The 14686-nt window shown below is 45.3% G+C and overlaps 1 protein-coding gene across 2 annotated transcripts; it reads left to right on the top strand.

Annotated features, from left to right (window-relative positions):
* The first annotated feature begins 390 nt into the window (after positions 1-390).
* On the top strand, positions 391-13381 carry tnk2a (tyrosine kinase, non-receptor, 2a). 2 transcript variants are annotated; one of them, XM_045210475.1, is made up of 18 exons: positions 391-2001; positions 2093-2252; positions 2859-2941; positions 3045-3123; positions 3302-3444; positions 3620-3772; positions 3903-3998; positions 4096-4277; positions 4402-4528; positions 4610-4756; positions 10196-10290; positions 10448-10642; positions 10863-10954; positions 11062-11106; positions 11223-11452; positions 11521-11721; positions 11848-12573; positions 12828-13381. In XM_045210475.1, exons 1-18 carry the CDS (start codon positions 1900-1902, stop codon positions 12951-12953), a joined length of 2982 nt encoding a protein of 993 aa, XP_045066410.1. In that variant the 5' UTR covers positions 391-1899; the 3' UTR covers positions 12954-13381. The 2 variants fall into 2 exon arrangements, with proteins under 2 accessions (XP_045066410.1, XP_041717657.2); XM_041861723.2 differs by having other exon boundaries at positions 2859-2929.
* The last annotated feature ends 1305 nt before the right edge of the window (positions 13382-14686 follow it).

A 14686-nucleotide genomic window follows, 5' to 3' on the forward strand; every position in this document is an offset into this window, starting at 1 on the left:
TAACTATCAAATCACCATTAGCCTAGCTGCTTTTAGCAATGCTAGTATTTACACTAGTTTTGCTGGGAATTAGCTAAAAAAGAAATGTTATGAATATTTCAACTTAATCTGTTGATTGTGTGTAGGCTTGGTCCTTATGCAGGGGGGAATTTGAGAAAAACAAAACATTAATGGAACATGTAATAAAACAATTGTTCCAAAACTGGGTCTGTTTTTAGACCATTGTAGACCCATGCAGTTCTTCTCTGATTACCTCATGTCATAATAAAAATCCCCCACAAATTCTTGCGCAGGTATGGCGCAAGTGCAGGACTTTTATTTTGAAGAGGTAAACGGAGAGGAAGTGGGTCTACAAGAGACCCACATTTGGAAAGGCAGTTTAATTTACATTCTGTTAATGTTTTTTCTCAATTTACCCCCTGCATAAGGACCAACCCTACAGACAATCAGCAGAGTAAACTGAAATTAAATGTTACTTAACTTCTGGTTTCCGGCGGACTATTCCGTTTATGTGCAAGCGAATTCCTAGCAACACTAGTATGAAAATGCTAGCGTTGCTAAAAGCAGCTAATCCCTACCCAAGCGATAATTTGCGCAGCGCGCTGGCGGCTGCAATGTTTGCGGCCTGGAACGTACCGTTTTTGACGCGATGACGCAACGCCTGTAATCCCAGCAGCACGCGACCAGGAATTAACGAAGAGAAAATTGACAGGAATCAACTGGGCGCTTCTTACCAAGAGAACAATTAATGTTTTTGAAAACAACCGATTAAGGCGAGTTTTGGTGAGGTTGAGAAAATAGGGAGGCTCTATTTTTCCATCTCTCTCTGAGCGCCAGCATGAACGATACTGTTATCTTGATTCAGATCTTTGTCACTAATTAGGGTACCTTTAATAGGCTAATCATTTTATGGTCCACTGGTGCGACATGTTATGTTTAACACTTCAGTCGATACATTTGAAAAGCTGAAGTGTACGTGTTAGATTCGATGCGCATCTCTGTTATTTAGCCTAGTGTCATGTATGGGTATTTAACAAGAGCGACTGTTTACTAACAGGAGAGAAGGGAGAGTACGGTATTTTCCCTAAAGCAACAGAAGTCTGCACTGCAGTGCTGTTTGATAATCCAGAGAGAAGAGGAATACAGGCTATATTTAGCTTCCGATATTCAGAGTGTCCTCAATAAGACAGAGACAGAGTAAGCACTGTTTCTCCACTCATTTAGTGTGTGTGCCTATGTTCATACCTCACAAGTGTTGAGCTGAATGAGTCCAAGATGGGAGAATAACTGCCACCATCTACTTCCATTCCTCAGTCTCCCTCTTACCCTCTGATATGCACAGTACTCACTTATCACTCACTGGCCCTGTCAGCTGTCATCACTCAGCATGGTAATAGCTCACTGAGTTGTCATGGTTACCTGGTCTCTGCCTCAACCGCATCTCTCTCCCTCTCTCTTTCCAGGGATGTTGTATTATTCAACAGTAGTCAGAGGATGCTAAGAGTCAGAGAGAGGGAGAGTAGTAGGGAGGAGGAGAGAGGGTAGGGAGGAAGAGAGAGGGTAGGGAGGTGTAGAGGTGTGCTGTGCAGTGGTGAGTCAGTATAGAAGGAGAAAGGGAGAGTGTATAGATAGATATCTTAGCTTGGCTAATAGAAATGGATGGAGAGAGGAGAGAGTGGAGTCTCCTGGTGTGTGTATTGATAAGGTAGAAGGTTGTGAGGTTGAGGGGCGATCAACACTGGGCAGACTTGGAGCAGAGTGACGCAGAGAGGAACTTAGACTTAACACTGCTTTATCACACACACATACACACACACGGCTGAAGCCAGGACAAAATTATAGAGGACCGAGGGAGGGTGAGGGAGAGATTGTAGGACGAGTGTGGAGTGAGCAGCAGCCATGGCAGAGAACTCTATGTACCAGCGTCTGTCCTACGAGAGAGAAGAGGAGGAGGAAGAGAGGAAGGAGGGAGTAACGAAGGAGAGAGGGGAAGAACAGATGGTAAAGTATTTTATATACTGTGTTAGAGATTGGTTGATTTTGTTGTTAGTTTATTGACTGTGTTTGTGTGTGTGTGTGTGTGTGTGTGTAGATGACGGAGGAGGGAACAGAGTGGTTGGTAGATCTGTTAACAGACGTTCAGCTGCAGCAGTACTTCCTGCGTATCCGTGACGAGCTGAACGTGACGCGCCTGTCACACTTCGACTACGTTAAGAATGAAGACCTGGAGAAGATCGGCATGGGGCGCCCAGGTATGTAAAGTATATCGTATTTTAAAGTATTTAAAAAATCAAGGAAAGTTCAAAGTGGATTTACCAGGTCTATTCCTCCAGAAACGGTCATAACACAGTCACAACAAGGTCATAACGCAGTCACAACGAGGTCATATCACGGTCACAACAAGGTCATAACACAGCCACAACGAGGTCATAACATGGTCACAACAAGGTCATATCACAGTCACAACGAGGTCATATCACAGTCACAACGAGGTCATAACACGGTCACAACGAGGTCATATCACGGTCACAACGAGGTCATATCACAGTCACAACGAGGTCATAACACGGTCACAACGAGGTCATAACACGGTCACAATGAGGTCATATCACGGTCACAATGAGGTCATATCACAGTCACAACGAGGTCATATCACGGTCATAACGAGGTCATATCACAGTCACAACGAGGTCATAACACAGTCACAACGAGGTCATATCACGCCTTATTGCCTCTCCTCCCTACACTCTGTTCTGTTCTCTCTGTCCTTTAACCAAGGTGTCACATACATAGGGGATGGGGTTGCAGTTTGTCAGAGGTAGGCTGACAGTGTGTAATGTATTCTCTGTGTGTTGCAGGCCAGAGGAGGCTTTGGGAGGCAGTCAAGAGGAGGAGAGCTCTCTATAAACGCAAGTCCTGGATGAGCAAGGTACAGCACACAGTGAGTTTGAATCCCTCTTAGCTGTAGTGTGTGTGTGTGTGTGTGTGTGTGTGTGAGTGTGTGGAGTCACTCTGAGCAGTAGTCTCTGTGTTTGGGCCAGCAGGTGTTTCCAGGGAAACGAACTGACTCTGACTCCGACCCCCAGCAGCTCCGGGGGGCGTCGCCCACCTTAACAACTCAAGGTGTGTATGTGTGTTTGTTTGACATATTCCTTACTCAAGGTTAGTTTTATAATTGATAAGATTCTGACCTACTCATGCTTATTTGTATAAACAATATTGTTGTTAAGGAGTTATAATTGGAGTATGCTAACTCGCATAATTATATTATATTAACTCTTATTGCGCCTGGTGTTTGAAGGCTTAACCCCGTCCAGCGATGGGCAGGGGGCAGCCCTGACTTGTCTGATCCGAGAGGCAGAGCTACAGCTGTGTGAACGACTAGGAGATGGAACCTTCGGAGTCGTCAGGAGAGGAGAGTGGACTGGAACCAATGGACAAATGGTGTGTGTGTGTGCGTGCATGCATGCGAGCGAGCGAGCCCGCCCAGGAAACTGGAAAATACAACTATTTGAACAACAATAGGGGATGATTTCATCTGAGAGCTGGTTCACAAAGTAACGTCATTCTCTCTTCCTCTCTTTCACTCCCTCTGTCCCCCTTCTCCCTCCCTCTCTAGCTGTCAGTAGCAGTGAAGTGTCTGAAGACAGACAGTGTGTTAGACACTGAGGGCTTGGATGATTTCATCAGAGAGGTGAACGCCATGCACTCCCTCAACCACCAGAACCTCATACGGCTCTATGGAGTGGTGCTCACACACCCCATGAAGATGGTAAGACACGCGCACACACACACACACACACACACACAGATATACGCACACATACATACACACACAAATACACACACACACACACTTACCATACCTCGTATTACTTAATGGATCTCTAACGTGTGTGTAGGTGACAGAGCTGGCTCCTCTTGGTTCTCTGTTGGATCGTCTGAGGAAGCGACAGGGACACATCCTCATCTCCTCTCTGTGTGGCTACGCTGTACAGGTCAGTGTGTGTACGTGTGTGACGCTACTGCATGATTAGCTAGTGCTCACTAGCTAGTTAGTTCACATCTGCTAAGTGTGTGTGTGTGTGTGTGTAGGTGGCGTGTGGCATGGCATATCTAGAACAGAGGCGATTCCTCCACAGAGACCTGGCGGCGAGGAACGTCCTGCTGTCAACCAATGAAATGGTGAAGATTGGTGACTTTGGCCTGATGAGAGCGCTGCCATCACACCAGGATACATACGTTATGGAAGAGAGCCACAAGGTGCCCTTCGCATGGTGAGTGAGTGACTGGGTGAGTGTGGGTGTGCATTCTCACTGCATGATCCTGTACTAAACAATATGATCTCTTTCTATCCTTAACCCCCCCCTTCTCTCTATATGTGTCTCTCTCTCTCTCTAGGTGTGCTCCAGAGTCATTGAGGAGCAGGAGTTTCTCTCATGCTTCAGACACTTGGATGTTTGGAGTCACTCTGTGGGAGATGTTTACACACGGACAGGAGCCATGGCTAGGACTCAACGGCAGCCAGGTACACTCACACAAACACACACACATACACACACAATAAGTGTCTGTCGGTAGTGCTTGATAAGTTTGTGTGTGTGTGTAGATTCTCCATAAGGTGGATGTGGAGGGGGAGAGGCTGGTGAAGCCAGCAGACTGTCCCCAGGATGTTTACAACGTGATGCTGCAGACCTGGAGCCCTCAGCCTGATGACAGACCAACATTCACCGCCCTTAGAGACTTTCTATTGGAGGTAGGGACCAGACTAGGGATGCGCGGGTGACTCCTAACCTGCAGTCCCCGCGGTTCTCTCCGCAGGGCAGGTGGATTTAGGGTAGGGTGACCACACAGTCCCATATTCTGGCCCTTTGTCCCGCAACCAAACAATCATGTCCCTTTTTTATCAGCAAATTCAAACACCAATAATTTAAAAAGAAATGTGATTTGTAACGTATTTCAGTCAGACATTCCACCTGTCTCTTGCAGTCAAGTTGCGCTTATAAAAAAATAAATATATATATATACAGTGAGGGAAAAAAGTATTTGATCCCCTGCTGATTTTGTACGTTTGCCCACTGACAAAGAAATGATCAGTCTATAATTTTAATGGTAGGTTTATTTGAACAGTGAGAGACAGAATAACAACAAAAAAATCCAGAAAAACGCATGTCAAAAATGTTATAAATTGATTTGCATTTTAATGAGGGAAATAAGTATTTGACCCCTCTGCAAAACATGACCTAGTACTTGGTAGCAAAACCCTTGTTGGCAATCACAGAGGTCAAACGTTTCTTGTAGTTGGCCACCAGGTTTGCACACATCTCAGGAGGGATTTTGTCCCGCTCCTCTTTGCAGATCATCTCCAAGTCATTAAGGTTTCGAGGCTGACGTTTGGCAACTCGAACCTTCAGCTCCCTCTACAGATTTTCTATGGGATTAAGGTCTGGAGACTGGCTAGGCCACTCCAGGACCTTAATGTGCTTCTTCTTGAGCCACTCCTTTGTTGCCTTGGCCGTGTGTTTTGGGTCATTGTCATGCTGGAATACCCATCCACGACCCATTTTCAATGCCCTGGCTGAGGGAAAGAGGTTGTCACCCAAGATTTGAAGGTACATGGCCCCGTCCATCGTCCCTTTGATGCGGTGAAGTTGTCCTGTCCCCCTAGCAGAAAAACACTCCCTTAGCATAATGTTTCCACCTCCATGTTTGACGGTGGGGATGGTGTTCTTGGGGTCATAGGCAGCATTCCTCCTCCTCCAAACACGACGAGTTGAGTTGATGCCAAAGAGCTCCATTTTGGTCTCATCTGACCACAACACTTTCACCCAGTACTCCTCTGAATCATTCAGATGTTCATTGGCAAACCAATTGTTTTCTTGTTGACTATGGTCCCAGCTGCCTTGAGATCATTGACAAGATCCTCCCGTGTAGTTCTGGGCTGATTCCTCACTGTTCTCATGATCATTGCAACTCCACGAGGTGAGATCTTGCATGGAGCCCCAGGCCGAGGGAGATTGACAGTTCTTTTGTGTTTTTTCCATTTGCGAATAATCGCACCAACTGTTGTCACCTTCTCACCAAGCTGCTTGGCGATGGTCTTGTAGGCCATTCCAGCCTTGTGTAGGTCTACAATCTTGTCCCTGACATCCTTGTCTTGGCCATGGTGGAGAGTTTGGAATCTGATTGATTGATTGCTTCTGTGGACAGGTGTCTTTTATACAGGTAACAAGCTGAGATTAGGAGCACTCCCTTTAAGAGTGTAATCCTAATCTCAGCTCGTTACCTGTATAAAAGACACCTGGGATTTCTTTGTTGTTATTCTATCTCTCACTGTTCAAATAAACCTACCATTAAAATTATAGACTGATCATTTCTTTGTCAGTGGGCAAACGTACAAAATCAGCAGGGGATCAAATACTTTTTTCCCTCACTGTGTATATATATGTGTGTATATATATATATATATATATATATATATATATATATATATACTGTATATATATATATACTGTATATGTCATAAGGATGTGGTACCGGTGATATTAAACACTTTGTTGAGATCTGATATTCTGCGCAGCGCAAGACGACCAATCAACCAATCGTCAACCAATCACTTTTCTCAAATCCTTTTGGGCTAAATTCCAGCTAAACTTGGAGAGGACAGTTAAGCCTAACTACTAACCAAAATTCTGCTTCTGATGAGGAGCTACGAAAGTAAGAAAATAGTAGTATTAAACTAAGAGATACAGTGGGGGAAAAAAGTATTTAGTCAGCCACCAATTGTGCAAGTTCTCCCCTTAAAAAGATGAGAGTGGCCTGTAATTTTCATCATAGGTACACGTCAACTATGACAGACAAATTGAGAAAAGAAATTCAAGAAAATCACATTGTAGGATTTTTAATGAATTTATTTGCAAATTATGGTGGAAAATAAGTATTTGGTCAATAACAAAAGTTTATCAATACTTTGTTATATACCCTTTGTTGGCAATGACACAGGTCAAACGTTTTCTGTAAGTCTTCACAAAGATGTTTTGGGGCTGTCGCTGGGCAACACGGACTTTCAACTCCCTCCAAAGATGTTCTATGGGGTTGAGATCTGGAGACTGGCTAGGCCACTCCAGGACCTTGAAATGCTTCTTACGAAGCCACTCCTTCGTTGCCCGGGCGGTGTGTTTGGGATCATTGTCATGCTGAAAGACCCAGCCACGTTTCATCTTCAATGCCCTTGCTGATGGAAGGAGGTTTTCACTCAAAATCTCACGATACATGGCCCCATTCATTCTTTCCTTTACACGGATCAGTCGTCCTGGTCCCTTTGCAGAAAAACAGCCCCAAAGCATGATGTTTCCACCCCCATGCTTCACAGTAGGTATGGTGTTCTTTGGATGCAACTCAGCATTCTTTGTCCTCCAAACACGACGAGTTGAGTTTTTACCAAAAGTTCTATTTTGGTTTCATCTGACCATATGACATTCTCCCAATCCTCTTCTGGATCATCCAAATGCACTCTAGCAAACTTCAGACGGGCCTGGACATGTACTGGCTTAAGCAGGGGGACACGTCTGGCACTGCAGGATTTGAGTCCCTGGCGGCATAGTGTGTAACTGATGGTAGGCTTTGTTACTTTGGTCCCAGCTCTCTGCAGGTCATTCACTAGGTCCCCCCGTGTGGTTCTGGGATTTTTGCTCACCGTTCTTGTGATCATTTTGACCCCATTGGTGAGATCTTGCATGGAGCCCCAGATCGAGGGAGATTATCAGTGGTCTTGTATGTCTTCCATTTCCTAATAATTGCTCCCACAGTTGATTTCTTCAAACCAAGCTGCTTACCTATTGCAGATTCAGTCTTCCCAGCCTGGTGCAGGTCTACAATTTTGTTTCTGGTGTCCTTTGACAGCTCTTTGGTCTTGGCCATAGTGGAGTTTGGAGTGTGACTGTTTGAGGTTGTGGACAGGTGTCTTTTATACTGATAACAAGTTCAAACAGGTCCCATTAATACAGGTAACGAGTGGAGGACAGAGGAGCCTCTTAAAGAAGAAGTTACAGGTCTGTGAGAGCCAGAAATCTTGCTTGTTTGTAGGTGACCAAATACTTATTTTCCACCATAATTTGCAAATAAATTCATTAAAAATCCTACAATGTGATTTTCTGGATTTTTTTTCCTCAATTTGTCTGTCATAGTTGACGTGTACCTATGATGAAAATTACAGGCCTCTCTCATCTTTTTAAGTGGGAGAACTTGCACAATTGGTGGCTGACTAAATACTTTTTTCCCCCACTGTATAAGGTAATTTTGTCAACATTGTCAGTCTCCCCAATCCCGTTTTAAAAGTCTCCCTGTTTTACATTCCCTGAGACCAACCAGAAGTGTTTCCTTGGCCAAATATTCCCAGATTTTCATAAAACAGCCACACATGTGGTCTCTCGTTTCTGCATCACCACATTTTGCGTGAGGCAAAAGAGTAGGCTAGGTGCGCTTCAATTAGCTCGTTGGGTGCAGCGGACTGCATCGGTGTAGTGCTGCCGGAACGCACCAGAGCGTCGCTCCGCCACTTCTGACAATGGTGCTCATTTAGTAAAGTTAGATCAAACCTGAATCAATGTCTTGGACGATCACATAATGATTAATTCGTATACTACATAACAGACCCAAATATTAATAGCATAGTAGCCTATAACATTACTGTTATACAAAGAACACCACCTTAGTCATTTCTAATGAGATTTTAGGAATGGTTTGCTTATAGTAAAACAGAAATTCTCATGTCGCCAAAATTCAACAGTGTGCGCCACTAGGCAGAAATATACTTGGATTTAAACAAAATACAGGAAGGCTATATACTGTATACTGAACAAAAATATAAACGCAACATGCAACAATTTCAAAGATTTTACTGACTTACAGTTCATAAAAGGAAATCAGTCAATTGAAATAAATTCATTAGTCCCTAATCTATGGATTTCACATGACTGGGCAGGGGCGCAGCCATGGGTGGGCCTTGGAGGGCATAGGCCAACCCACTTGGCAGCCAGGACCACCCATTGGGGAGCCAGGCCCAGCCAATCAGAATGAGTTTTTCCCCACAAAAGGGCTTTATTACAGACAGAAATACTCCTCAGCACCCCCCAAAGCCGGATGTGGAGGTCCTGGGCTGGCGTGGTTTGTGGTTGTGAGGCCGGTTGGATATACTGTCAAATTCTCTAAAACGACGTTGGCGGCAGCTTATGGTAGAGAAATTAACTTTCAATTATCTGGCAACAGCTCTGGTAGACATTCCACGCTCCCTCAAAGTGTAGTAGAATTGCATGAAATGTGTTTATAAAAGGCCACATTTTTATCATGCAAAGAAAGGAGAAGAAACGTATCTGATATAGCCTATTGCTTAGGCCACTCTTCGCCACTACGTGCTCAGCCATGCATTGAACTGTCTTTTTGGCGAACAATGATTGAGTTATATTATTATTAGCCTAAATTATGACAATCCAATCTACTCATCACATTAGGAATAGTAGGCTTGCATAAGTCTGCAAATGTGATGATGCATGGAATGCTTTATTGTAATTTGCTTCCCCAAACTTGAAACTCACGCGCCGCCTATGGCTAACAAGTAGTGAAGCCGCATGTATCTAATTGTAGACAGGTTGACTAACAAATAGCCTACCAAAATGTCTGAAATTATAAGCAGAAACATAGGCCTATCTAAAAAAAAAAGGCCTGTCAAAATATCGCTCTGCCATCTCTGCCATCTCTGACTGTACATAGCATTTTCTATATTAGTGGGTTAGGGTCGGGTGTGGGTTTCAGATTTTCACTTTATCAGTTGCGGATGGGTTATTAGCAATTACGGGCGGGAGCGGGTAAACAAACAAGTGACCCCGCGCATCACTAGAACACAGACATTCATGGAATGGTTCACCAAGTGTCCAGCAGAGGGCACTGTAGGTACATGAGTGATTGCAAGACTGCAGGTGCAAAGGAAAAATGGATGCTGGCTTCATAAATCTTGGGGCAGATTTCCCAAACACAGATTAAGCCTAGTCCTGTTGAATTTTTCCATGTAGAATCTCCATTGAATCATGCTTTTTAGTCCAGGATTCGGATCAATCTGTGTCCGGGAAACCGGCGCTTGACGTTCCCCGCGTAGTACTCATAATCATGATGGTGTGTGTGTGTGTGTGTGTGTGTGTAGACCATGCCTACAGACATGAGATCGCTGCAGGACTTTGAAGAACCAGATAAACTTCAGATCACCATGAATGACATCATCACCATCATCGAGGGCAGGTCAGTTTGTGAGTGTGTGTGTGGGTGGGTGTAAGAAGAATGATTCATTATTCAGAAAGTCAGATAGATATCTAATATGAAGAGCATACATGCTTCTCTGTAAAGTGCAATAGGGAATCATATCAGTGTGTGTTCATGTGTGTCTCTTTGTCTCCAGAGCAGAGCTCTATTGGTGGAGAGGTCAGAACAGGAGGACGTTGCGTGTGGGACAGTTTCCTCGCCACGTGGTTACGTCGGTCAGCGGCCTGTCAGCCCAAGACATCAGCAGACCACTCACACACTCCTTCATTCACACTGGACACGGAGACACTGACCCACACAGGAGCTGGGGGCACGCTGACCGCATAGACAGGTACACACACACACAGAGACCTGGCTGTTACCTGCAGGTACAGTGTCTGACCACTAGAGGACAGCAGAGCCCCCTTAGTAGTGCTGTTGTTCTTTAGCTTGTCAGGCACAATAAAACCAATGGAAAAGTCCCAAAATACTTTTTATAAACAACACCTGAAGTACTGTGTTAACACTGTGTTTGAACTCCACTATATCCCTGGTCTTTACCCCTCACCCAGCCTGTACTTGGGAAACCCCATGGACCCCCCTGATGTTATGGGAATGGATCCTTCCACTGCCCGGCCCACCAAACTACCCAACCGCACCAGGAGTGAGTAGGCTACACAAACAAACACACATTTATTCTCTCCTTACAATATCTTCCTACCTTTTTATTAATTCCTAAACTCTCTCCCTCTTTCTGTTTTTGTCTCTCAGAGCTGCCTCCTCCTCGTCCTCCCCAGCCTGCTGTCCTGATCAAGAGTATGTCTTCCACGCTGAGTGTGTATTTACCTGTATATGTTGAGCTGTCTATGACTCTCTGATTGATGATAACGGTGTGTGCGTGTGTGTGTGTGTGTGTGTGTGTGTGTGTGTAGAGCCATTCTATGACTCTGTGTTAGATGATGATGATGAATATGAAGGTGCTTTGTCGGGGCTGAAGAGGCTGGGCGCGGCTATAGGCCTTAAACTCCGCACGGGGGAGGGGCCAGGTGTGAGGTCGGCCAAAAGCGAGGTCTCGCTCATCGACTTCACCGATGACAGCTTCAGCTCGGCCACGCCCTCCCCTCTCACTGAGACACGCCTACCTGACCAGAACACACTCCAGGTACACACACACACTCACACACACACTCAGTGGGCAAAATAACCTTCTTCTCTCCTCTCTCCGTCCAGGACCTTCCTTCCATACTGGACTGGCCTCTCCCTCTTCCTGCCTACGATGAGGTTGCCACAGAGGCCGAGGGTCAATTGGCAGACCAGGAGGTTCGATCTATCACTGGATTGCCGGAGGGGATGTTAGTTCCGCCCAACACTGATGCAGAGGGGAGGGGCTTAACACAGTCAGCTGATCTGTTCCAGGAGCTGCAGAGAGAGGTACGACACGCACACACACACACACACACACACACACACACACACACACACACACACACCACAGGTTTGTCATTTGAGTCTGGAGTTTTAACGTTGTTGTTTTTCTCTTTTCCTGCTGACCTGCAGGTGATGGTGAAGCTGCGTGTTCCCATGACGACCGGCCGTTCCCTCCCCTCCTCCCCCCTCCCCCTCTCCCTGGCCCCTCACAGACAGATCTACCTTCCTCCCCCCTCCTCCTCTTCCTCCTATGAGGACAGACCCATGCTACCCCCTCGCTCCCCCATCCCACCCCTCCGCTCCTCCAAACGCGTTTCCCTACGTGAGAGGGAAAACACGCCCCCTCAAATCCCTCCCAGAGACCACGCCTTTTCTCAGCCATCCTCACGCTCCTCCTCCCCCCTTCCTTTAGTGCTTCCCCTCTCTGTCTCCCCTCTCTCCTCCTCCCTTTGTCTCCCCCCTCCTCCCCTCTCCTTGTCTCCTCGTCAGAGGACTGGACTATACGGGGTTGTTGGTCCTCTCGGCCCCCTAGTCTCCTCCTCCCCCTCTTCCTCTCCTCCCTCCTCCTCACTCTATTCCTCCATGCTCACAGCTGCCCCTCCCCCCAGTTCCTCATTGGATCCCCTCTCTGAGGGGCGTGGCCTGTCAATACTTATTGACAACTCTCAGAGTTCTGAACGTCCCGCCTACTTAGAGAGGTATGGAGCCGCCAAAATGGCCACCGTCCGACCCATGGTGCAACAGCAGCCAGGCGGGGGTGGGGCCAGGCCTAACTCATCCCACAACAACAACAACCACAGGACTCAGCAGTTAACTACAGCTCCCAGCAGGCAACGGGAGAACGGCCTCATTCAGGTTAGAGATGTTCAGAACAGTGAGGCTGCATTCAAGTGCTCTTTGTGTTTACCTGTTTATTGTGTCAGAAATGCATTCAAGTGCTTTCTGAAGTCGCAAGACTTCTGAACCTATGAGATGCTAAAACATTAGGTGTGTGTGTGCATCTGTGTTTACACGCACACAAACACACACACACACACACTCTCTAACATCTCTCTTTCCCTCTCTCTCTCTCCCTCTAACATCTATATTTCTCTATCTCTCTGTTGTAGGTAGAACAGTTGTTCCGGCTGGGTCTGCGTTCTAGAACAGAGTGCCAGGAGGTTCTAGAGCGTTGCCAGTGGAACCTAGAACAGGCACGCACCATGCTACTGGACTCTTATGGAAAAGTAGGCTGAGACAGACACCAGACTCCAGGACCACTGACCTACAGACTTAAAACTACTGACATTTAACCCTACACACCTACTGTTCTAAAAACGACAGACCTGAAACTACAAACCTTTACCTATTACTACAGACCTTTAACTACAGACCAGCCCACCTGTATACTAGAGAACTCTGACAATGAGTGGAAGCCAGGTGAAGCCAGGTGAAGCCAACAGATTTAAGGCTGAAGGTAGTAATAATGTTCATAGAACAGACATCCCCATTCATATCATTCCCTTGCTGGAGACTATAGGACCTGGTTGAGTCATACGAAGGGAAACACTGAACGAACACAATACTGCATGCTCAGTAGTTAAGTTATTATATTGTTATATTATATAGATACAGTGCCTTCAGAAAAATTCACACCCCTTGACTTTTTCTAGTTTTTTTTGTGTTACAGCCTGAATTTAAAATGGATTAAATTGAGATCTAGTGTCACTGGCCTACAGACAATACCCCATAATGTCAAAGTGGAATTATGTTTTTACAAATTTTTGCAAATTAATTAAAAATGAAAAGCTGAAATGTATTGAGTCAATAAGTATTCAACCCTATTGTTATGGAAAGCATAAATAGGTTCAGGAGTAAACATTTATTTCAAGTCACATAATAAGTTGCATGGACTCACTCTGTGTGCAATAATAGTGATTAACATGATCATCTCTGTACCCCACACATACAATTATCTGTAAGGTCCCTCAGTCGAGCAGTGAATTACAAACACAAATTCAACCACAAAGACCAGGGAGGTTTTCCAACGGCTGGCAAAGAAGGGCACCTATTGGTAGATGGGTGAAAAAAAAAAGCAGACATTGAATATCCTTTTGAACATGGTGAAGTTATTAATTACACTTTGGATGGTGTATCAATACACCCAGTCACTACAAAGATACAGGTGTCCTTCCTAACTCAGTTGCCGGAGAGGAAGGAAACCGCTCAGGTATTTCACCATGAGGCCAATGGTGACTTTAAAACAGTTACGGAGTTTAATGGCTGTGATAGGAGAAAACTGAGGATGGATCAACAACATTGTAGTTACTCTACAATACCAATAACCTAGATGACAGAGTGAAAAGAAGGAAGCCTATACAGAATAAAACTATTCCAAAACATGCATCCTGTTTGACATAGACTGACAGGTGAATCCAGGTGAAAGCTATGATCTCTTATTGATATCACTTGTTAAATCCACTTCAATCATTGTAGATGAAGGGTGGAGACAGGTTAAAGAAGGATTTTTAAGAATTGAGACGTGGATTGTGAATGTGTGCCATTCAAAGGGTCAATGGGCAAGACACAAGATTTGAGTGCCTTTGAACGGGGTATGGTAGTAGGTGCCAGGTCCAGGCACACCGGTTTGTGTCAAGAACTGCAACGCTGCTGGGTTTTTCACGCTCAACAGTTTCCTGTGTGTATCAAGAATGGTCCACCACCCAAAGGACATCCAGCCAACTTGACAAACTGTGGGAAGCATTGGAGGCAACATGTGTCAGCATCCCTGTGGAAAGCTTTTGACACCTTGTAGAGTCCATGCCCCGACTAATTGAGGCTATTGTGAGGGCCAAAGGGGGGGGATGCAACTCAATATTAGGAAGGTGTTCTTAATGTTTTGTACACTCATTGTACACTGGAGTTGATTACCATGACGACATTGAATGCTCCTGAGTAGCTTAGTTACATTTTTTATTTAAATCTGCTT

The sequence above is a fragment of the Coregonus clupeaformis genome, chromosome 34 (assembly GCF_020615455.1).
Source record: "Coregonus clupeaformis isolate EN_2021a chromosome 34, ASM2061545v1, whole genome shotgun sequence".
NCBI classification, from domain to species: domain Eukaryota; kingdom Metazoa; phylum Chordata; class Actinopteri; order Salmoniformes; family Salmonidae; genus Coregonus; species Coregonus clupeaformis.

What these genes read in the sequence shown, in the direction of transcription:
- tnk2a (XM_045210475.1), top strand. Translation starts at nt 1,900, where the DNA reads ATGGCAGAGAACTCTATGTACCAGCGTCTGTCCTACGAGAGAGAAGAG. An exon ending in AGAGAGGGGAAGAACAGATG is followed by an intron (nt 2,002 to 2,092) that starts GTAAAGTATTTT and finishes GTGTGTGTGTAG; the next exon opens with ATGACGGAGGAGGGAACAGA. An exon ending in TGAGCAAGGTACAGCACACA is followed by an intron (nt 2,942 to 3,044) that starts GTGAGTTTGAAT and finishes TTGGGCCAGCAG; the next exon opens with GTGTTTCCAGGGAAACGAAC.